Source organism: Macaca mulatta, chromosome 14 (assembly GCF_049350105.2).
Source record: "Macaca mulatta isolate MMU2019108-1 chromosome 14, T2T-MMU8v2.0, whole genome shotgun sequence".
NCBI lineage: Eukaryota > Metazoa > Chordata > Mammalia > Primates > Cercopithecidae > Macaca > Macaca mulatta.
Window position 1 is genome coordinate 104991535 of NC_133419.1, and position 25281 is coordinate 105016815.

Here is a 25281-nt window from a genome sequence, read left to right on the forward strand (position 1 = left end):
AAAGAAAGCTCTTCCCTAGAAACCAGCATTAATGCTGCACACAGTGACAACACCTTGGGTTCTTGCCATGTCTTAATAAATAACTGTCTGAACAAGAAAAACCAAAGGAAATACCAGTATACAGAACTACCCAGGCAAGTGTGGAAATTAAATCCTAATTAAACCATCTGAATATCAGAACAAATATAGCACAAAATTGTAATGCCAATTAGCATTTTGTTGATCAGTCATTACCACAAAACAAAGAGCAAATATAACCATGTTGCTTTAATAAGGTCCCAATTAAAGAAAAATTACTTTAGCACAAAATGCAAAGAAACAGCAGATTCACACATAAATATTCCAGCAGAGACAAATTAAAGAGATAAGGCTCACATGCAATCACTTAGTGCACAAAAAAACCCGTAAATTCAACAATCCTCTGTTGCCATCAACAATCCTCTGTTAAAACATGTTCAAAAGGTGCATTCTTAAACACAGGGAAACAGCAACCTTCTTTTTTTCTTTCACCTAACCTCTAACGGAGAGTCTCCCAACTTTCCTTGAGGAAAACAGATATTTTCTTTTTCCCCTTCTCTTTCTCCTTTTGGGAAACTCACACTTCAATGTAGATTACTCCAATGCCAAACTCTCCCCAAAGATCAACTACACATTTCTAACTATATCTCCCTCTGGACATTATACTGGCAACTGAAGCAACATATCCAAACACAACAATCATTTCTATTCTACTATCTCCCTATTGCTAATGTCCTAGCCTTTTCCTAGTTATACACACATTTAGAGGTGTCTTCATTAGGATCTAAAGCCAGTCAATTCTGTTTATGAATTTTACTGCTGAAATCTCTCCCTTCCTATCTACGCTCATAGCTAATAGCTATATGTAAGCTTTTGTGAGGTCTTACCTTGGCTATGCTAATAGATTTGCTATCTGATTTTCACTGGTTCTCCAAGTCATTTAACGTTGCTGCCCAGCAGTAAACGGTCTACATGGTCTGGCTCATCTTATCTTTGCTGGCTTCTATCTCTCCTCTTCTCCAAACACAATTTATGGTGCTGCCTGATGACAGCCCTCCTTGTTTGTTACCCAACATGCCTTCTCTTTCCTGCTTTACACCTCTGCTTAGCCTAGTTTCTAAGAAACTAAAACCAACGTAGTTAAGAAACCTGTAATGTACTCCCCAGATTCAGCTCTTTAAAAGGTTTTCATTTGTTGTAGGTTGAGTGGTACCCATACTCCACAAAAAAAGATACATCTACATTCTAATCTCTAGAACTTGTGAACATACCTTAGATGGCAAAAGATGAGATTTATTTATTTATTTATTTAATTTATTTTTGTGCTTGCTTCAGCAGAACATATACTAAAATTGGAACAATACAGAGACTTAATTTTTTTTTGAGTCAGGGTCTTGCCCTGTCACCCAGGCTGCAGTGCAGTGGTGAAATTATAGATCACTGTAAATTTGAACTCCTGAGTTCAAGTAATCCTCTTGCCTCAGCCTCCTGAGTATCTGAGACCACAGGCACATGCTACTGCACTAAACCAAAAAAAAACGTGGTTGAGTTCAAGGTCTTGTGAGGAAGAGCTTTTGTATTATCCACATGAGCCCTAAATGCAATGTCACGTGTCCCTACACGAGTGAGGCTGGGGAGCATTTAGCACACACAAAAAAGGAGAAGGCAATGTGACCATGAAGGCAGAAACTGGAATGATGCAGCTGAAGAATGCCAGCAGCCAAGAGCAGGTGACAGGCCTCCCCTACGCCCTCCAGAAGGTGTGTGGCCTTACTGATACCCCTATTTTGGAATTTTTATCTTCAGAAATTTGAGAAAATAAATTTCCTTTGTATTAAGCCACCACAGTTGTGCAATTTGATTCAGAACCCAAAGAAACTAATATACCATCTTTATAGCCTGGCTTGAACACCATTTCCAATTGCACCAAAGGATGCCTTACTGTCTTGCGGTTGGTGAACTTCCCTAATTAGAATTATTTCAGCATCTTGTTTTCACACTTACCATATTAATTAATACTGCCATATTAATAACACATATATTTATATCTCACACACATCCTTATAATACGCATAACAAACAATACACCTGAACATATGTGTGTACACGTTTGTGTGCCTGTACATATATATGTTAAATATTATCATGTATCTGGGTATATGGATTTATGTGTGAATATATGCTATATAAATACGTGCATGTATATTTATACATATATACACAAACATGTATTTATAAATGTAAGTATATGTTATATAAAGATGTGTGTGTATGTTATATAAAGATGTATATATACACACACACACATCTTTATATAACATATACTTACACACAAATACAAATACAAATACCCAGATATATAATATTTAACATATATATGTACAGAAATGTGTCTGTGTATATATATATAGTATATATACACACATGTATTAGAGATGATCTAATAGATTTTTTTAAATTTCCACCTTATCTACCTAGCATAATGCCTTACTAACAACGGATGCTCAATAATATTTAACAAATAAATGAATGAGTTTATTACAAGTCTTCTCTGAGTTCTCTCACCTCTAAGTTTCCAAATTCTTGCTTTGACTAAGTGAGAGTTGGAGATGTGATTGACTGCTATAGAAAAACTGAAGGCCCTAAGAATTTCTTTGTGATTAGAACAAGGGAGTGGGTTTCCAGGAAATGATGTTGCTGTGCTAAAATCCTCTAGAAAATGCAGACTGTTCTTTCTGATATGGCCAAAGCCCTCTGTGGGATTAAATATTATGATGCATCCAGGGGCAATGATGTAGGCCGTGGTAGTGCATGTCTGCAAAGGTTTCAAAGCCGCCTGCATTCAGGGTGTCTGAGTGAGGCCAGTAAATCATTCCTGTAACTACAGGGAATGCTCCAGGGAACAGAGTTGCTCTCTGAAAGCACCATGCCTCTGAGATATACTCTATGGTACTGCTCCCACAGCTCACTGAAAAATGGAGGCCTGGTTATTTTTAGGGAGCTATACAGGTTTTCCTGATAGTGTATATTTTCAGAACATAACAATAGGATATTATCATTAATATTTTGTATGAAAAAATTTTCTTTATTGAGCATGCAATCTTAAAACATCTGCTGTGTTTTTAAATGTTTTTGTTTGTTTAATTTTAATAGGAAGGCATAACTTCCTCTTTAGTATAAGTAACACCTCTATCTCAGAAATTGTTTGCTGGGCCTGCTTTAGAAAGTCATTGATTAGGTAGTAAGATTTATAATAAAGCTGATATCTAATATCTATGTCCAGCCTACACATTTCTGAACATGCCAGAGGGGAGCAAAAAAATTAGAAAGGGATCTTGAGCAAATGCTTGCAGAGTAAAGCAGAAACTCTTTGCTTCTTGGAATTCTTACTAGATTTTGGCCTCCAAGACAACATAACACCTGGCAGCTGAAGGTCTGGTTTAACCATCCTTGGAGGCACCATTTATGTTTTAGGGTAACTCAGCAAGCTCTTTGGGGAAGCCTTAGTCCTTCCCCAGTTTGGGGATAGAAGCACCTCCTAAGTGCTCATATGGCCCTGTTCTCACAACACTTCCTCTGGTGCATATAATCAACTAGCCTTGAGAGTCTCTGGACCAAATGGCTACATTAGGGTGGAGAATCATGTCTTTTACTAGTATACATCTAGCAGCTAAGGTGCCTGGCATATAGTAAGTATTCAGTAAAAGACAGATGAATCAAGCGAAACTCACTTCCAAAGCATTGCTTAAAAACCAGGAAAGGATTTACATCTCTTTTCCTTGGTTACATTATAAAACCAATTTGTCTACTTTTCAAATGCAGTTAAGATTATTTAAGGCAGCTTAAGTTTCTATCCTTTTTCTTAAGACTGGCTTGTTATTTGCATACATATTGCTTTTAGACATTAAATAAAGCTTTGATTGGCAAGTCAGGAATGGATGTCATCTCATCTTGGCTTCCAACTTTATTTAGATTCATGTTTTTATAGAGAGAAAGCAGATTGCTAAAAAGTCAAACCTCCAGTGAATAGGCTGAAAACTTGCTTGATCTACAACTGTGACTTGAATGTACTCCAGCAAGTGGAACACTGGAGGTTAAGACTATAAATAAAATAAAAAGGAACAACAAGAAAAGGAAAAACCTCAAAATCTCAATTCTTATCAATATTTTTTATTCCAAATGCTGAAACTATTACAGCCACTATATTTACCATTTAAAAAGTCCAGAGGCCAAGGTGGGTGGGTCATTCGAGGTTAGGAATTAGAGACCAGCCTGGCCAACATGGTGAAATCCCGTCTTACTAAAAATACAAAAATTAGCCAGGTGTAGTGGCACGTGCTTGTAATCGCAGCTACTCAGGAGGCTGAGGCAGGAGAATCACTTGAACCCAGGATGCAGCAGAGGCTGCAGTGAGCTGAGATCGTGCCATTGCACTTTAGCCTGGGCAACAAGAGCAAACCTCCGTCACAAAAAAAAAAAACAAAAAAAACCAAAAAAAACAAACAAAAAAAACCCTCCAAACTGAACGCCACTTGGCAGAGAAAAAGTAGACTTGTTTATGATACAACCAATTCAATGTTGATGAAGCCATTTTAACTATTTATCACCAATCTTACTGAGGTTGGCAATTGTCTTACCTAACAATAGACAGGAGGTATCTGCAATACTTTGGAAAAAGCAGATGATAGATCAGAAATTTTTATTTAAATCCTGACCCTGCCACTGATCCACTGTATGACTTTAGGGAAGTTACTGCACCTTTCTGTGCCATGGTTTTATCAACCATAAAGCAAGAAGATGACCTAGCTTGCCTCTAAGAAGCCTCCAGAGCTAAAATTTAGTGAAATTACCATATTAACATATTGTAGACACAGGTGTTACTACTACTTTTAGTAAGATACAACTTTCATTATTTAAAGTATACTCTGAAAAAAATGTGGAAAAGTGAAAATACCGTTTGCCTTACCATTTATTCAGTGTCATTTCCCTGATATTGTGCTAAATATTTAATATTCACATTTACTTTATAATAAGTGGTGTTATTGTTATTGTTACTTAATCTCTGAGTACTGAGAGGGGTTGAGTAATCCCTACAAATACATAGCTATAGCTAGGAAGTGGTAGGGGCTGGATTTCAGCTGAGGTCTTGTTACCCTTAATTATTATTCCGTATGTCTCTCATCAGGCTAAATTTTCTTTTCAAATTAATGAATGTCATTAACCAGTGTTGGTATAAACCGAATGCTATGCTACATTGTGCAATACATGCATCTCTTTAATACATTATTTGTTTCCTTACACGCATTAGAAACCCTATTATGTGACATAGTTGAAACAGCACTGGATTGATTAAAATGCCAGTTAAAATGTAGGGTTTTACATTTTTATTTTAGCTTAACACGTGTAAATATGCATTTCTATAGCCAATTTCTGATGAACTGCCAAGAGTCTTTTCTTTAAGTATGTCTCATACTGATAAAATTTTGTAATCATTCTTGCATAAGTTACATCCATAATTTATCTATAATTTCCAATTTATCTTTCTTGAAAGTAGAGAAAACCTTAAAGATACATATGAAGCAATTTATATAGGGAGCTCTTCAGGCTTTTTAGACTTATTTTATTTTCATTTTTTGTGAAATAGTTCAGTTGTCTCACTTATACCAAACTGTAATGAACTGAAGTGTATCTTCCCAAAATGTATCTGTTGAAGTCCTGACCCCCCAATGTGCTTGTATTTAGAAACAGGGCCTTCAGAGAGATAATTAAGGCTAAATGAGGTCACAGGGATAGCGCTCTAATAGTATAGGGCAGGTGTTCTTTTTTTTTTTCATTATTTTTTTTTTGGGGGGGATGGAGTCTCGCTCTATCTGCCAGGCTGGAGTGCAGTGGCGCCATCTCGGCTCACTACAAGCTCCGCCTCCCGGGTTCACGCCATTCTCCTGCCTCAGCCTCCCGAGTAGCTGGGACTACAGGCGCCCGCCACCACGCCCGCTAATATTTTTGTGTTTTTAGTAGCGACGGGGTTTCACCGTGTTAGCCAGGATGGTCTCGATCTCCTGACCTCTTGATCTGCCCTCCTCGGCCCCCCAGAGTGCTGGGATTGCAGGTTTGAGCCACCACGCCTGGCCGGACAGGTGTTCTTTTAAGAAGATGAAGATATACCGGAGATCTCTTTCCTTCCATATACGCAAGGAGGAAAGAGCATGTGAGGACACAGTAAGATGGCGACCATCTATCAGCCAGGAAGAGAAGTCTCACCAGAAATCAAATTTGCCAACACCTTGACCTTGGATCTTCCAGCCTCCAGGACTATGAGAAACAAAGTCTTATTTAAGACATTCAGTCTGTGGCATTTTGGTATGGCAGCCCAAGCAGACTAATAAACTCCACAACTTTATTTTTGAGCACTCACCATTAAAGTTTCGACAAACACCGAATTAACTATTTACAGACACAACTCTCTTTTTTGTCTTCATGTTTTGCTGTGTCACACAACATTTAATTAAATTATGTAATTACATTAACATGTAGGACTGGAAGACATATGTTTGGAAACAAATACAACACACCTTTGAAATATATATTTCTCAATGGTGGGAACAGAAGTGTGTTCCAGGGAAGTAACACAAAAGCATCACAACAGCCATGGACATCAGTCAGGATGTTTCATATTAGACTAGACAATGTGGTTAATCCTGCTCTTAGGGTACCTGAGCTCCTGCTGCACTAAATTTTTCATCTGATAGTTTCACTTGTTTCCACATTTCTTCAGAGCAAACCTCAAATGTCAAGATAGGGATCTTAAGTCCAGGGAATGATCCAGATTTTGTAGTATAACACTTGTATGCTGTGGGATGTCCTCTTTAAGATAAAGAACATCAAATTATGCATATAAAATTAGGTAACAGGACTTTGAAAGGGGCCAATAAAGGGGATGGGCCTGAAGCGTCTCATTAGCATCATAGTCCCCATCTGCTACCCAGACATTTTGCTCCTGCTACAAGTTGGAGCTTCATCCGAATTGTACTTGGCTGGTGTTCATTCAATCACTCTGCAAACATTTACTGAGTACCGCTATGTATCAGGTACTATTCCAGGAGTCAAGGGGAATAAAAGAGACATAAAACAGGATACAGTAGGGAATAAAACAGACAAAGTCTTTATCCTTAGAGAGCTTATATTCTTGAAGACAGAACATAAACAAATGAAAATAAATGATATAATTTCAGGAAGAAATAAGTGAGATTGGTACACACCAGGCATGGGGCATACTGAAAAAAAAAAAAAAAAAGAGTTGTTTTAAAAACCACTTTTGTTGAAAAAATGAAAAGTGCCCTCTGAATAAAATGTTTTCAATAACACCAGAGTCACGCTGTGACTTGACACATATAACGTTGTTGAAGAGATTCTGATCTTGTGAAGTTGTTTCTTGCTTAGAACAAGCCTTTCCAATCTTGTGTGCTTGTTTTGAAAACTAAGTAAACTGTGCTATGGTTTTTTACAGGATAAGATATCAAAATGGACAACTTAGGTCGAGTTCTCCACAAATAGAAGAAATAAATTTTGCAGCAAAGTTTTACAGGACATCATTATATATGAGCCTGTCATGGGAACACAATCCAATGAGATATTTCTAAAGTCAGGTAAGAAAACATAGGATACCCTTATGAGCCATTTCACTTGACAGAATATATTTTCCTGACCAAATTACATGCAAATTAATGGTCATGTCAACAATGATCCAACCAATAGCTTGTTAGATACTCATTTAACTAAAGTAAGAATGATTTATATTGCTGTAATATTTTTTATTAATCATGTTTAAATTCCAGGCCACACAGTCAGTGACAGCTCTGAAATTTTTTAATGCAAAAGGAGTTTTCATAATATTTTATTGTCCTAAAAAGTCATGTTCCAAATATATGCTGTCCAATGGTTCCAAATCTAAGGCCACTAACTCCAAGGAGATATAGGTGACATAGTAAAAATCTGTATCAAATACAGATTATACAAAATAATACAAATACAAATTATACAAAATACAGATTTGATACAAAATCTATATCAAATACAGATTACAAATACAAATAATGGGTTAAATCCTCCAAACATATGGCAGGGTTCTCCTATTCATGAATCTTTTAAAATCAGCCAGAAAGAGTAATTTTTAAAAATGGTCAAGTGATAAATGAGAACATTCTCATTGCCTAATTCAAATTAACTCATAAATGAAAAGAAGTATCAATGCTGGTTAAACACAGTTTTTCCCATTCATGGCAGAGAAATGAAGTGCCAGCTGCTGTTTTTATTAGAAACTTTTCAAATATCAGAAATGTTGCACCTGGCATAAAAACTGAGTAGCATGGTTTATGTTAGTTTATTAGATGACTATAATTTTTTAAGATAATACATGAAAATAACTAGCAACATCAACTTTACCAGTGTTGATATAATAATAAAATATAAAACACATAAAACTTGCCCATGCTGAGTTATTCATCTCCTTAAAAAGTGACTCAGCCAATTTCAACACACTGAAACGATGAGATACAAAAATAGCTCTCATAAATTAATCTTTTATGTTGGAAGTAGACCAATGGTAATATGTGTTGTTCCAAATAAATGATCTTAATGTCCTAGAGCTATACTGTCCAAATTGGCAACAACTAGCCACATGTGGCTATCAAATCTTTGAAATGTGGCTACTTTGAAATAGGATGTATTGTAAGTATAAAATTCATAAAAGATTTTGAAGGTTTTGTATGATAAAACTTTAAAATAAATCACAATAATTAAAAAATATGAAACATTGTAATATTTACATGTATATTGAGTTAAAATATATTATTACTTTTTTAACTTTTAAGTTCAGAGGTACAAGTGCAGGTTTGTTACATCGGTAAACTTGTGACACGGGGGTTTGTTGTACAGATTATTTCATTACCTAGGTATTAAGCCTTGTACCCATGATTTACTTTTCCTGATCCTCTCCCTCCTCCCACCCTTCATCCTCTGAAAGGCCCCAGTGTGTGTTGTTCCCCACTGTGTGTCCATGTGTTCTCATCACTTAGCTTCCACTTATCAGTAAGAACATGTTGTATTTGGTTTTCTGTTTCTGTTAGTCTGCTAAGGATAAAGGCCTCCAGCTTTACCCATGTCTCTGCAAAGGACAGGATCTTGGTTTTTTATGGCTCCATAGCATTCTATGGTGTATATGTACCAAAATAACTTCATGTATTTATTTTTACTGTTTTATGTGGTTACTAAAAAACTTTAAATAACATTGGCTTATATGACATTTCTTTTGGACGATGACGGTTGAAAGTGGCAAGAGTACGGTTCAATTTCAGCTAAGAACCTCGGGTTCAGAAATTCACCTAGAATTCTCTGAGCCTGTCCTAAACTCCAAATTTCCAGTAATCTTAAAATTTGCAAATCCCTCATCTAGGTACAGTTAAGTTCTCACTTAATGTCATCTAAAGGTTATTGGAAATTGCAACTTTAAATGAAAGGATGTACAGAGAAACCAACTTTATTATAGGTTAGTTGGTATAAACAGGAATTAAATTCCTATGGCATAATTCTGGTCACAAAAGCATCACCAAACTTCTAATTAAAGACCAAAACAGTTCTAATATTCAACACTGAAATAAATGTGAGCTATACATACATTCAAGAAAAAAAGTGAATAAAAACAAGTGAGATAATTATATACCTAAGTTTGGTGAATCAGTGAATGATGGCAGTGGTAGTGGTGGTGGGTTAAGTCAAGGAGTAAATGTTTGCAAAGCAAACATTGGAAGGGGCATCCCCTACCATCACACAGCTCGAACACAAACAAGAACGAACATGGCAGGCTCATGCAGTGCCTTCCTGCTGCTCCATTTATTGTAGTGCGCTTGTATGATTATCTTATACTTGAATTTATATTTTACAATAACCTGTATTCATTTATTCATCCCATTTTCAACCCATTTGTTCCAGTTCAGGGTCTCTGGTGGCCAGAGTATATTCTAGTAGCTCAGGGAACAAGGCAGGACCCAGCCCTGGACAGGATGGCATCCCATCGGCCAGCACACTCACACACCCCCACACTGACTCAGACTGGGACCATGTAGATGCATCAGTTCACCTAACGGGTACACCTGTGGCATGTGGAAGGAAACCAGAGTATCCAGAGGAAACCCAGAAACTTCACACTGGACAGTGGCCCTGGCTGGAAATTGATTTTTTGTTTCTCATCAATATTACAATGAAATGATGGTGAAGAAATGACTTTGTTCTAGGACCTGCTGTATATATCTTCTGTTACCATCACTTAATATATACTATGGTCATTGTACTTACATATATCATATTACATCAACATATCTAATGTAATGCTGAGACTAGTAAGGGCTCTGTGAATGGTAGCTATCATCATGTAATTATCACATCATTTTCAACACTTTGACTTCGGAACCTAGTATAGAAGCAGATACACATTGGACTTACAACAAAACTCTATGGTATTAAAAATGAATAAACATATGAGCCAACAAATGAATAAATGACACATGAGGTTAACGAAAATTTTAAATAATTGTTTTATAATATAATGAAATAGGACACTGCCCTTATCATCCTCAATTTAATCTTACCTGAAGTCCATAAAATTTCAAGTCAAAAATTTCTATCTTTCTGATGCGGAATTAGGGCAGAAGTGAGGCTTGTCTAAGAAATTGTCAGAAGCAGAGATTTAAATGCACCGTTAAGCTGTCAATATAGATTTACTGGCCAATGAACTTTATAATGGTTGGGAAACTGGGCTGAACAAACTATGCAATTCAACTATTCTTTATTTATATCAAAGACCCTGTGTTAGTTTCCCATAGCGGCTGTAACAAATTGCACCAAATTTACAGGCTTAAAACAACATACATTTATTCTCTTACAGTTCTGGAGACTGGAAGTCTTAAATCAATTTCAATGGACTCTAATTAAGGTGTTGACAGGGCCATACTCCCTCTGGAGGCTCCAGGGAAAAGCCCATACCTTTCCTCTTCCAGCTCCTGTTTGCTGCTGGCATTCTTTGGCTTGTGGACGCATTACTCAAATCTCTGCCTCTGTGGTCACATAGACATCTCTTCCGCCTTTGTCAAATCTCCCTCAGCATCTATCTTATAAGGACACTTGTGACTGCATTTAGAGCCTACCCAGATAATTCAGGAAAATCTCCCATCTCAAGATCCTTAAATAAATCATATCTGCAAAGTCTCTTGCATATAAAGTAACATTTAAAGGCTCCAGGATTAGGACATGATACCATTGGGATCATTATTCAGCCATAGGACAAACCCCAACACATGATTTTCTAATCTGCCTTGAAGCATTAATTAAAAATGATCATTTATATAACATTTTGCAATTTTTATTAAAGTGGGATGAATACAACCCAATTTTTTTTAGGTGCAGCAATGATGTAGCTGGTGCACACCCATCACTGATTACTCTTTAGCACATTGACAGAAAACTCTCTCCCTCTCTTCTCTTCTTACTCTCCCTTTCTTTTCTTTCTTTCTTTTCCTTCTTTCTTATCTTTAGGAACTTCCTGCAAGTCAGAGTGGCCAACTAACTGGTCATGTATCCATATTTTGTTCAAAAAATTATTTTCAACCAATCAATATTTCTAAATCGGATTTTCATGAACTTTACACACACATGCAAACTGGATGCATAAATAGTACAAAACAGTAAAACAGTTATCTGAATTACTTCAACATATTTTAATTATATTTAAAATTTATTGCTATAATACATAATAGAATTGTTGTATATTAATGATAGATTCCCATTGTTCTTCGATTTTTCAAAAAATGTATCCGGAAAATACGAGACTTTGTTAGTTTAATTTACATTCCCAACAGAGAGAGAGGGAAAATAATACATCATTCTCAAAGTTGTCTTTGTTTACTGCCATCCAGTGGTCAAATAATTATATCGCACATCAAATATTAAAAAGTTAAGTTGGTAACTGAGTCTACAAATTTGCTTCTATGTTCAGAAACACGTATCCTAAAATTTGAACACACAAAAGAAAAACGTCAAGAAAGTAAGACTTCTGTTTCTAAAATTAAAAGTTACTTTTCTGCTCAAGTTTTAATAACTTAATCATAAGGGGTTGGCCTTTCATTTTCAAATAATATTGTTCTCAACAGCAACTCAACCAATACAGATATTTTTCTATTGAACCACATATTAGGATAGGTAATTTATGACTATAGTTTGATCATCAAGATGGAATCTCGAAATTAAGATTCTTAAAAAAAAAATCATAGGTCACATAACGGTGGCACTCACATGGCATTGCTTTGCCCTATGTTTATTCACATACATATTTTCTCTCTTCGGCCAAAGTTAAGTTATAACAGAGCAGAGACTGTGCGTTAGGTTTGACTGTTTCTGCTCCATGGTGCCTCACCCAGAGCGTTGCATGTAGTCTCTGCTCAACACGTGGTTATGTTTTTTGCAGTCGGGTTTGGTGAAAAGTAGTAAACTGAAGAATACAAACTACAAGGTCACAGTGGTTCTTTCTGATGTATTTAAATAATCCCAACATACACTGTACTTAAACTAAATTCCAAGTTGCTCTCACTTCATTCTATCTTGTTTTTTAATTAACAAATGTTTATAAATCCTTTAATTACATGTTTAGAAACTTTGTCGATGAAATTTCTGTTATTACAGCAAATGTACTTTTATATCCTGTTCAGTAGCAATTCTTGTCATCAGTAAAATAACATATAGTGTAAACATATTTCTCTATAAATTTATAAATGGAAGATGCATTGATTTTCTGTTAGCCTTCTATCATCTATCTTCTAGATGGACTCTTAAGACTTGTTTCCTCATCCTTAATTTATTTTTACCTCTTTTTAAAACCCTTTTATTAAGTAGCAGGAATTTTATGTAAATGTACTCAAATACTAATATTGCAAAGGCATGACAAAAAGGATTCATTCTAGTCAGTGGTTAGTTTTTTTGTTTTTGTTTTTGGTTTGGCTTTTTAAAGGACAATTGAAAATTATCCACATTTCACTGATAATTGTCCAAAATTAACCCAAAATATGCTACGTCCAAGGTGGCAGTCTAAAAGTATGTGTAATCTTAGGGTTCTCAACAAAGTCTTTTGGAAACATATAACCAATTCTTCACATACACCACTGTTCATAATAGATATTAAAGCACCTAACCACGTTAAAAGCACTTAGGAAATATCAGACATTATTATCATGCACCCATAATGATAAATGTTAATTATTTTAAAAACTTTATAATACATAGTTATTTACTTCATGTTCACTGTGCATGCATTTCAGGCAAATATGTTTCTCTCTTACCTTCATGCCTCTAGGTTTCTCCACATCAATGTTGCACAAGCTCCTAAAGCTTAAAGTGTTCACAAATTAATTTTCTATCTTTATGACCTTCTCTTATCTGTTCTTCCTGTTTTACTTTCTATCTTGTTCAACAATACAGCAACCACCCACACAATTAAAGCAGAAACCTGACAGCCACTCTAGATTCTGAATTTAAATACTCTCTCTCTCATTTGCTTAAAATCTGATAGTGAGGACGCTCATGTGGCCTAAAGATCTGTCATTAAAAAGGACACTGACTGGATGATTTACAGATTCATCAAACCTTATTGAGCTTCTCCAATGTGCCAGCCAATGAAATGGACAGTGAGGATGTTCAGCTGTATTAAATATAGTTAGCAAATATATATTTTCAGATGTCAGATATGTGAATAAATGAGTAACATTGTAGGGCTTATGATAGAAATACAGGATAAATAAAGGAGTATCAAAATTTAACAGAGGAGGGTTAGGAGTCGGGGAAGGCAACATAGAGTGGTGCAATTCCTCTCTCTAAAATGTGATATATGATCTTTACAGTCACTCAACAGTTCATTCAAAAACAATTGTGATGTGTCTGGAAGAACAACAACAAAAAGGATTAATATAATTAAGGGATTCACCATTGGATGAATAACCCAATATTTTACAAACTAACTACTCACACGATTATTTACTGAGTTGGAGAATTTAATTACCAGTGGGATTACTTATTGTATACCTCAAATAGTAAAATAAAAAGACAGGGAGGGCTCATAACAAGGTAGAAGCTACAAATATATTTTTGGGGGTCATTTGCACACAAGGAGCAACTGACACTAGATAAATATTGATCCTCCAGAGAGGATCAGTGAGAAAAGTGAGAAGAGAAGTCTGAGGTCTGAACCCTAGAAAATGTGCCAGTATTTATAGGGCAGACAGGAAGACCCAGCCAAGGAGACAGTCAAGGAAACAATAAACAAAGGGTATCCAACAATATAAGGGAAACAAGCCTATGTATGTGTTCAATGTCATATTTTATAGTGATAAATACCCTTTTATTTTAAAAAATGTTTTATCCTCAAAAATGTTATATTAATAGTTGTATAAATTGATAGGGTACAATATGACATTGGTTTTATCTTTGAATGTTCTTTCTTTATCCTATTAACACCATCCCCCATTGCATTCTAAAATCTTTCCTTCTTTCTTCATCATTCATCAGGGTAACAGAGAAAGAGTAAAACATAAAATATGCTTTCTAAGGCTTTCTCTAATATTGCTTCTCCAAATAACCTAAATGGGTCCTGCGTTAGTTTTGGTTTTATTTCTATCACCATTTCAAACTTGTCATTTAGGAGTAGTTAAGACAAAGGAAGGGCAGTGTCAAGGCAAAGGAAGAAAGTTATTCAAGTAGAGAAGGGCCAATCCCTGAAGAAACGATAAATCACAGTGACCTTACCCAGAGCGTTTTGGTGGAGCAGTGGGGATGACTTCAAATCACAGTGGGTAGAGGGGAGGAAAGGAGGAAGAGACATTGAGTTGTGGTGAGACTGAGAAAGTGTATATGATGGTAAAGTGAAGAGAAACAATAAAACAGCTTTTGCATATTGTGGGAAAGTGCAAAGAAACTAGAACATACCCGTTGGCTGAGGGAACGGAGCCAATAATAAGGAAAAGTTTAAAGACAGAAGAGTAGTACACTCCATGGAAATAGGTTAAAGGAATTATAAAAAGGTGGAATTGTGCAAAAAAGAGGAACCAAGAGCACAACATTTTGAGACAGAGACTGACCAGAACAGAGTCTAACTTTGCAATTTCTATGGCTGCTTTTATGTTATAATGGCAGAGTTGAGTAGTTGTAACAGAGACCATATGGCCTGAAAAGTCTACAACATTTACTATTTGGCCCTTCACAAAAAAAGTCTGCCAACCTCTGCATCTGCTCCAAACTATTAACTATTCTTTGCAGTGAAAATATGCAAGTTTGATAGATATGTTTTCTGTGTTTTCTTTCAAGTTATTAAGGATTCTGAACCCAACAGGGTCTAATCCAAAGTGCCAATAAAATCCCTGTTCACCTCCCTCTTGACTAACACAAATCTATTAGTTATGACTAGAAGAATGATAATAGTTTATTGTCATCCAGGCTACAACCATTATTTTCTTCAAGGGTTCTGTAGTAAACGTTGTCAATTTCTGGTTGAAATACATACATACTTAAGGCAATACCATTTACAGTTTGTGAACCTGGTAAACCTATCAGACATATAATCTGAACTTTTCCTTTATGGCTCAAGGTCATTATTTTTAAAATCAACAACTTTACTGGGCTATAATATAGTTATACCCCAGCAACATACGGAGACAGATTGGAACTATTTTCACCTTATTTAATAAGAAGCCTCAGCCAGCTGGGCTTGCTTAGGTCTTATGAATGCTTTTCAAGACATGGAAATAAAAGAGGAGGCGGGAAAACTTTTAGCTGTCACTTCTCAGTGCTAACAGTGTGAATAACTCAAATCAGTTCTCTTATTTATTCTAATAACCTGCTCCTCTTTTGCTGTGGATATGAGAACCACACAAACCAGGGTGATGTAATTATATGGAAAGTAAAGACAAATGGGCTTTTAGTGTCTACCATATGATCCTTATGAACACATTTTGTGACACTGATTTTAGCTTTTAAGTGGATTTGTTGCATATTTGTTAGTTCATTTGGTTGCATTTTCCATAGCTGAGTTTGCTAAACAGCTACATTTTGTAAAAGCAGGTGGTTGCTACATTGCTTATTAAATGTTTCAATGAAATAGAGGACTGGTCAGCATCTTCTCAGATTGGGTCTGAAAAGACTTTTTCAGAACCAACATAGCACATTCAACCCCCACTTCACAGCTCACACCCAGCAAACATCTCTGAGCTTTTCAGTACAAAGAAGGCACGCTATATTTCAAACCTTAAATATTCAAGATCCTAATATATACAACATGAGGACTATAGTTAATAACATTGTACTACATTCAAGATCCTAATATATCAAGATCCTAATATATACAACATGGGGACTATAGTTAATAACATTGTACTATATTCTTGAAAATTGCTAAAAGAGTAGATTTTAAGTGTTTTCATCACATAAAAAAGGTAAGTATGTGAGGTAATGCATTTTAATTAGTTTTAGTCAACACTGTATACATATTTCAAAACATGTTGCACATGATATATATATATATATATATATATATACACACACACAATTTTTGTCAATTAAAAATAAATTAATAATAAGATATGACCAGGCATGGTGGCATGTGCCTGTGGTCCCAGCTACTTGTGGAAGGCTGAGGTGGTGGGATTGCATGAGCCCGGGAGGTTGATGCCGCAGTAAGCCTTGATTATGCCACTGCACTCAAGCTTGGGAGCTATGGTAAGACTCTGTCTCAAAAAATAAATAAAATAAAATAAAATTTTAAAAATGAATCCTAACAAATAAGGCTTCAAATCATGTTTGGCTTACTTTAATAGACAAAGTACTGCATCCAAAACTGTCTTCATGAACATACTCTATAAAAAAGTACTCAAGTAAAAACCCTAAAATCTGAGAAAAGATGACTTCTCACAATGAAAGACAGCTCCCATGCCTGGGCTGTGATGCTTCCACAGACCTCTCCACCTCCTAATTATACAAAAACCACTAAACTGCGCACCCCACAAATCAAAAAAACACACAGTATTAATCTGTCAATATTAAAGCTGACATAGAGATGTCAGCACACCAGAGGGAAGATGAAGGAAAAGACATATTATTATGTGCATTATCAACAGTTATCAGAAACAAAGCATGCTTTATTCTTGCTCTGGAAAAAAAGACTCATCAGAAGAAACTATTTCTTCCTGTATGTGCACTTGTGCCCTTTGCTGTCCTGTGGGCTTCCTCCTTCAGTTTTGATTTACATTTGGTTTTGAAATACCGTATAAGGAGGCAGCACATTTCTGCTGCCCCCTTTGTCTTGGATTCTTTCCTTTTTGCTGTAATATTATATATTACACCCTGTAGCTTTTTGCTGAAACCATCGCTCATATAACAGTGTAAAAATGCTCCCTTTTAAATTGCATTAATTCTGAAATGCAGCTATTTGAAAAAACTTAAAGTGTGATCAAACACTAGACAGGTTACCTGCATAATTCACATTACTTTATTGAGACCTCAGATACAGTTACAAAATCATATCTTCTGTGCTGAGCTGCAGAGCCTCAACCAGGGTGAGGGGACCTCAGGGATACGGTGAGGGCACCAAGGATTTGGGGATTTGGGTTTAAGAAAGTCATTCATGTCCCCACCATCATATTAAAAATGAAATGATTCCATCTGTATTCATGTCCCACAGGCAGCAGAGGTATAGGAAGACTGGCCCTGATCACAGTCTCGGTCTGGCAGATTCTTCAGGAATACTAGCACCCAGCAGTCAAACACACAATGGGCCATGTCTCTGTCTAAATTACGCCTTTCAATGGTTTCCCACTGCTCTCAGCATAATGGCCAAGCTCCCTAACATTACTCCCCATGCCTTTCACTGTTGGACACTTGTATATCTATATTCTCACCTGGAAAGCTTGGCAAGTGCTGTTCTCTTCCGCTCCTCCCTCTCACTGCACCCAATGTCTGAAATGACTTGTCCAGAATGAACGCAGCACGGTCAACCCCTGCTCACAGCTTCCACCCAGCAATCATCCCTGAGCTCCTTCAGTCCAGAGAAGACACGCTGGATTTCAACATTTTAAAAATCAAGAATCCCAATGTATACAATATGATTACTATAATAATCACAATGCATTCTTGAAAATTAATAAGGAAGCCGACTTTAAGGGTTAAGTGTTATCACAAAAATATATGAGTAATGCATATGGTCATTAGCTTGATTCAGTCATTGAACACTGCATAGATATTTCCAAACAATATGCTCTACAGGACACATTTATACAATCTTTATTTGTCAGTTAAAACTAAATAATAAAATGACATTCTTTTTAAAGAGTCCTAAGACATAAAGCCTCGTATCATGTTTGCCTTACTTTTACAGGCAAAGCAGCATACATTTCAGCCTCCGTTCAGACACCACTTCCTCCAGGAAGTCTTTCCCAATTCCTCAAGTCTATATTAGGTGCTCTTTGTGTATTCCTATCTTTCAGTGCATTTCCTTCATCAAAGCACAGATCACACTCTTTAGAACTTTCACACTTAAATTGCAAAATACATTTTCTCAAGTAAAACTCTTACGATGAACATACATAAGTGAAGAAGAAGTGTGATAATACATGTGGAGCTATTCTGTTGAAGAAGGGGTGGAGAAGCAGAAGCCACACGCATTCAGCCTCCTTGGTACCCGTGCACTGACCTCCATGGCACTTCTGGAGAATCCTGGTACTCTCCAGAATGCATCTGAAAGATATGTAATGGAACTGATGTCTATATTGTCCACTAGGCAATATATTCCAAGAGGTCAGGAACCATGTGTGTTTCACTCATATTGTGCCAGATGCTTAGTTACCTAGCACAATATATAGGCGGCATTAGGGATGTTAGAAATAATCACTGAAGGCTGGGCGTGGTGGCTCACACCTGTAATGCCAGCACTCTGGGAGGCTGAGGCAGGTGGATCACGAGGTCAGGAGATTGAGATCATCCTGGCTAACACCATGAAACCCCGTCTCTACTAAAAATACAAAAAACTTAGCCAGGCGTGGTGGTGGGCACCTGTAGTCCCAGCTGCTTGGGAGGCTGAGGAAGGAGAATGGGATGAACCCAGGAGGCGGAGCTTGCAGTGAGCCGAGATCTCGCCACTGTACTTTAGCCTTCATTGAATACATGAATAACAGTTACAGCAGGGGTTAGCAGTAGAACTTATGATAAAGAACTATTTGTCTGCTACCTTTCATCTTCAGAAGACAGTCAAGATCAAGTAAAGAATGATCTGAGCCGGGCGCGGTGGCTCACGCCTGTAATCCCAGCACTGTGGGAGGCCGAGACGGGCGGATCACGAGGTCAGCAGATCGAGACCATCCTGGCTAACACGGTGAAACGCCGTCTCTACTAAAAAATACAAAAAACTAGCCGGGCTCTGTGGTGGGCGCCTGTAGTCCCAGCTACTCGGGAGGCTGAGGCAGGAGAATGGCGTGAACCCGGGAGGCGGAGCTTGCAGTGAGCTGAGATCCGCCCACTGCACTCCAGCCTGGGCGACAGAGCGAGTCTCCGTCTCAAAAAAAAAAAAAAAAAAAAGAAAAAGAATGATCTGAAAAGAGCCTTGAAAGAGGCTAGGTAGCTCAGACATCAACTCACCTTCACCCTCAAGTCATTGTAATCCTTTTAGAAAGATCAATGTATTCCCTGAATGGCATGGAACAGCTGAGGTAGATACATTCTACACCTGGTTCATCCATCTACAAGATTTTCCTATTTTAATAAAGGGAAGGATTGTACGAAGGTGTTCCAGAACTGCCTTTTTACACTAATCTGACTTCAACATAGAAAGTTCAAGAGTAATTTCCAGAAGGAAGATGATTTACATTATGACTCAGCTCTTAAGGACAGAGACAGAAATATGCATATCCTTCTAGACTCTTAGAATGACAGGGCTCTGAGACCACATAGGCTCAGAGTTCCACATGACATCAAGCTTATGCTTATTACTAGTCATTAGAGATCAGTGACTCTGTAGCTGTGCTCCGCTGTGTGACTCTTTTGTTCTGAAACAATACAGTTTTGCTTTCATTCACTGAAAGGGAAAATCCTGTGGCAAAAATCACTTAATAAACTCATTATGGTCATCAATGTAACTCACAACCTAGTAGCATCCTCCACTACATGGTATACAGACACCTGGCTAAACCCTGCTCTTTAAGAGTTTCTATAAAATGATATTATCCATGGTGGCAAGTCAAAGCCATGTTACATTTAAAATATGTAATCACCCGCTATGCTTTACAAGATTATAGACTTTAATATACTTAGAGCTGGACAAAAAATACACAGATGGAATTCTTTGCTTTCAGACACTTTAAAAATAATGTATTGATAATTGTTCTCTGTTTTGTTGCCTTCCCTTTAAGCTCTGATCTTCGCACTTAAATCAATGTGCTATCACCAACGATGACAATAGAAAACCACATTAAGAAATGAGCTTCACTACTTTAAAATCTAAGACGGCAGCACAATTACTAAAACTGCAGGCCTATCACTAGATAATGCTGGTGTAACAGATGACTCAAGTACTATTATACTGACCAAAGATAACTAATTTCAGAATTGTTTACCATCAACACCTATTCTTTCTAAAAGCAACAAAAGGTCAAGAAAATGAAGAATGCATCTGTATTCTTAAGCTCCTAGGCAGGAAGTTCCATCTAGTTAGATTTTAAAATAAGTAACTAATATTGTCAGTTAATTGCTATCTTTACACTTCTTAATCTGCACACTGAGCAACACTTAGTTTTGGCCAGTTATTATTACAAAAGCACCAACTGTGTAGGCACTAAAATTAGAATATGTAGATGCTACTGCTAAATTAAGATTTTCTTTGTGATCAGAGGCAGAAATGTGTACCAAAAGTAAATCAGTTTGAGCAAGAATAATAAATATGATATAAGGAAGCATAAACATTCTATTAAGTACTGTAAATTATTATAGTTTAATCCTTCTTAGTTATAGAGCCTCATGTCCTCCTGGAGAGGGGCAACAGATTCAACTACCTTCCTTCATTGGGCCACATTTAACCATTCTACAGGTATAAAGGCTCTGCAGATATCCCTTCAGAACAAGAACACCCTATGATGAAGAGTTCTGGAAGGCCAGGACACAGCAGCAGATCAGCTTCTTATAATGGGTAGGAGGGGACTACCATATGACAACCCCAACACTATGTATTTCCACATCATTTCTTAGCTACTCCAGGTATCTGGAGCTATTAGGCATAGTATATCAAGAAGTTGTGGGGTTTTACTGTGTTAGGCTAGACAGAATAAAACACACCTCATGCCCTGTACAGGACACCTGGCTTCTTTGCCCCTTTCTTCATCCCAACATTAAGCAGCAACTAACAGGGCCAGCAGGAACAAATGAAAAGCATTCAAGTATGTTCATCATCAGGTAATGGTTTCTAAAACTCCCAAAGCTCACTTCTAATTTTTTGTTGCGATTTCCTATCATTTGCAATCTGAAAGCCAGGTCTTCTAAAGACCCTAAATACATGTTTAGAAACTTTCATTTTCTATTTTTCTCCTTTTTATATTCCATGTTCATGTCCTCCTCAAGCTTTTATCATGTCTTAATCTGATAGTCAAATGAGCAAGAATATCATCGTCTTCAATGAGTCATTAGAAAAATTTGGGAGAGCAGGTTGACAATGTCTGGAATCAGAACAAGGTTTTAATTTAATAAGTTATTACTTTCTCTCTGTCAGCTATGGCCATTAAGATTTTCCAAGTGTCGTCTAGAATTTTTCATAGCCCCATTATTCTTACTCTTCCACCAAAACTCTATGCCAATGTTTCTCAACCATTTTTTCACTATTGCTAACCTTCATCCCTTAAAGACTCTTTTTAGACTTATTTTCTGATCACTCTCCCTTCTTGTGATTGGTAATGCCACAGAAATGCATATCTATTTATATCTGCTAGCCCTTTGAAGTAACACAGACCGTTGTAATATCTAAGACTGTGTTCACCCTCTAAGATCTAATTGCACCCCATTGGGGGACAATATTGCCCCTCTTGAAGAATGCATACTCATTTAGGAAAAAGCTGCCATTTGAACATTTTATAACGTTTATTTTATAAACTAACAATGCATTATGAATATTAACAATTTTTACTCTATAGAAAACAAATTTTAAGGTATAACTACCTTTTTCTCCTTTCCAGTCTTGTTTGTAAGATGACATTGATGTTAAGGAAAGTATTGAGCAATCAGAACTAAGTGTGTGTGTGTGTGTGTGTGTGTGTGTGTGTGTGTGTGTACTATTAAAGTAATTGCAAAACAGTTTTACTAAAATATGAAGAAATGAGAAATCCAGGGTAGTTTTTAAAGCTTTCTTGAAACATACCATTTCCTATATAGACTGGACAAACATATGGAGATGTACAGAGTTTTAACAATGAAACTAAAATGAGATTATTCTCTTTAAAAAAAAAAAAAAACCCTGCTGAGCTACATAACTTGGTTTTAGTCAGAATCTTGGGTTAATGGGCAATAGTTACAAGCTTTTCATTTTCTGTCCTTGACTTCTTGTAACTGATACTTGGGAGGCTGAAGATTACAAAATTATGGCTATGAAGTCATGCAAATTATAAATGGAATTTTACTCTATGTAGCTAAAAGGACATACAAAGTGCAACTAATAACAAACCTGCAAGATCAACTAGGAGATCTGTCCCTGGTGAAAACATTAAAGAGTAAAAACAAAAAACCAAAAAAGTTTGGTTTGGGCCTAATCCTTTAGTTAAAAAAAAAAAATTATGTGCTTTTAACTAAGACAGAGAGTTACCAAAAACTCACGGCTGGAATCTTTTACATAAAAACGCTGTGAAACAGTAAGGTGACTCTGTGGCTTTCCTGCTATCAATCCACACCACTTCAGGTGACGAGTACACTGATATCCGCAGTCTACACATCATCAGATAACATAATGAAATTGTGGTTTCCCTGCAAAGTCCAAAAGTCATTTAGTAAATTCCAAATTAAGGACATACCAAGAAAGAAACTGATAAGATGGCTAATACGAATTTGCCAAGACAGGTAAATACTGTCAGCTGAAACTGTGAAGCCGTCAACAATTGCTTGGTGGTCTCCTTGGGAGATGTGTTAGTACTTTAAGCAAGCAGGAGAGACAGATACTGACGCAGGAAAAAACAAAATCCAAAAGCCTATGGGTCAGTTCAGGTACATGGCAGAACAGCTAAAATTTACTGGGAACATCAGCTACAGTTAGGACTTGAAGGATAAATCAACTTCTGATTTAGGTGGAGACCCCAGAAAGTAAATAAACTCAGCTTAGGGTCTCTGGAACCAGTGACCCAGGTGTCCTCTAGAGTAAAGGAAAACAAGCTGGCTTGGGACCTTGCTTAGGACAGCTGTTTCGGGAGCTGTGCTCCTTGCAGATAGCTGGAAGCCGCCTCTGCAAGGAAACTAGCAGTAGAAGCCCGGTGCCCCTGTGGTGCAGATGAAACCTCAGAAGCCTTCGTCTCCTACACTCGAAGCTTCTGAGTCAGGGTGAACTTCAACAGGAAAGTCACTTAGGGGACCTAAAGGGCAATAAGCTGCACATTGCCATTTCCTGAAAATAAATATAGATAAATTGTCACTGTTCCAGATATAACTGCTGGACTGAAACGTATGATTTCTCCTCTCCGTCGTAAAAATAAATTAATTAATTACATTAAAATAAACATATATCACCCAGGGAAAGCTACTCCTGAGTCCTTCCACCTATCAAAATCGCCTAAGAAAGGTTGAGTCTGACCAGGGGGCGGCGCAGCTTGCAACTTTCGCCAACTCCAGGATGAGGTACCGCATCCTGGTACCAGAGGCTTGGACACCAAAAAGACTTCTCTAGGGTGCAGCAAGACGAGCCACCTGGCTTATACCTATCCCCATCAGCACGAGTCCCACACCTCTCAGTCCCATTCCGGAAATGGAGCTCTCTCAGGACTGGAGACAGGCAGGAGACGTCCCTCCTCAAACAATGCATTCAGCACGAGTTCACATTAAAGATTCAAAAAGAAAGGGGAAAAACACAGAAAGAACCATAACAATAGCAAACATGATTTTTTTAAGTTAAAAACCAAAATGAGTCTCTTACCATCTCTCCTGAGGTTGGCGTTGCGCAAAGCTTTGATGGATGCGCTCTGCGGAGTTGCAGAAGTGTCCCGACAGCTGCAAAAGTTTGCGCAGACTAGAGTGTAGACAAAGATGAGCCGGTGCATTTGGGATCAGCGACTAGAGACAGCGTCGCTCCAAGAAAAAGCCGGGTTCCGCTCCCGGGACCGACGCCGCGCCGCCTTGCGCTCTAGCCGCCTGCGCTAGCCCTGCGCTGGCCCGGGCCGCTGTGTTAATCGCCGAGCTCTCCCCAAACTTCCTGCATGCTGAACTTTCCGAGCGCGTGTGGGTGCCGCACTTCCTTGTGGTGCTGAGTTGATAAACGGTGACGGGACAAACAACAGGTTGACGTTTGTTCGCCCCCTCCGGTGGCCGGCAGCTGCAGCACAGGCTGCAGGGGGCGGGCAGCGCCGAATTCAGTGGGGCAGGCGAGCGGAGCAGCTGCGTTTTCCAGCCTCTGTCGCGGCCCCTAAGAGGCGCGCACTCGGGCTCAGAGCGGCGGCGCGAGCACCTCTGCTGCCCAGTTTCCCAGGCCGGGCCTAAACCTGCTCTGCCACTGAGCATGCCCAGTTTAATCGCCAGCCGGGACTCTTCCCACCGCCCTGAGCTTTACCCTGCTGGCTGGACCTGAAAGGGCTCAGGAAACAGTGGCCAGGAGGAAGTGGGAGAGGGTGGAATCCCAGCACTTCTTCAGAGGTGACTGGCACATCCATCCACAAGCCTCAGCTCTCCGCCTTGTTGGTAGTGGGATGTGGGGACGGGGACTGGAGTTGGGAGTGTTTATTTTACAATAACCAAAGTGAGACTCTACTTAGTTAAAATTTCACTGTGTATAGTGAAAAAGTACAATACAAAGGAGCTAAATTCTGAGCTTTTCTTTGAGCTCCCGTCAGTGTGACCTTTGGGTGAGTCAAGGATACCTTTTCAGGGAATAAAATAAAAATAAAAGTATATCACCCAGAGAAAGCTACTCTTGAGTCCCTCCACCTTATCACAAATGCCCTAGAAAAGGTC

General features: G+C 37.8%; 1 protein-coding gene across 2 annotated transcripts in view; it reads right to left on the reverse strand.

The window, feature by feature from the left end:
* The window catches only part of PDGFD (platelet derived growth factor D), a 248819-nt gene extending 223835 nt beyond the window's left edge, over window positions 1-24984 (reverse strand). Inside the window, exon 1 of one of the 2 annotated variants that reach the window (XM_001099616.4) lies at window positions 24251-24984. In XM_001099616.4, coding sequence (XP_001099616.2) covers window positions 24251-24374 — 124 coding nt within the window. In that variant the 5' untranslated portion in view covers window positions 24375-24984. The remainder of the gene's footprint in view (window positions 1-24250) is intronic. The other variant, XM_001099412.4, reaches the window with a different exon arrangement.
* Window positions 24985-25281: the final 297 nt, after the last annotated feature.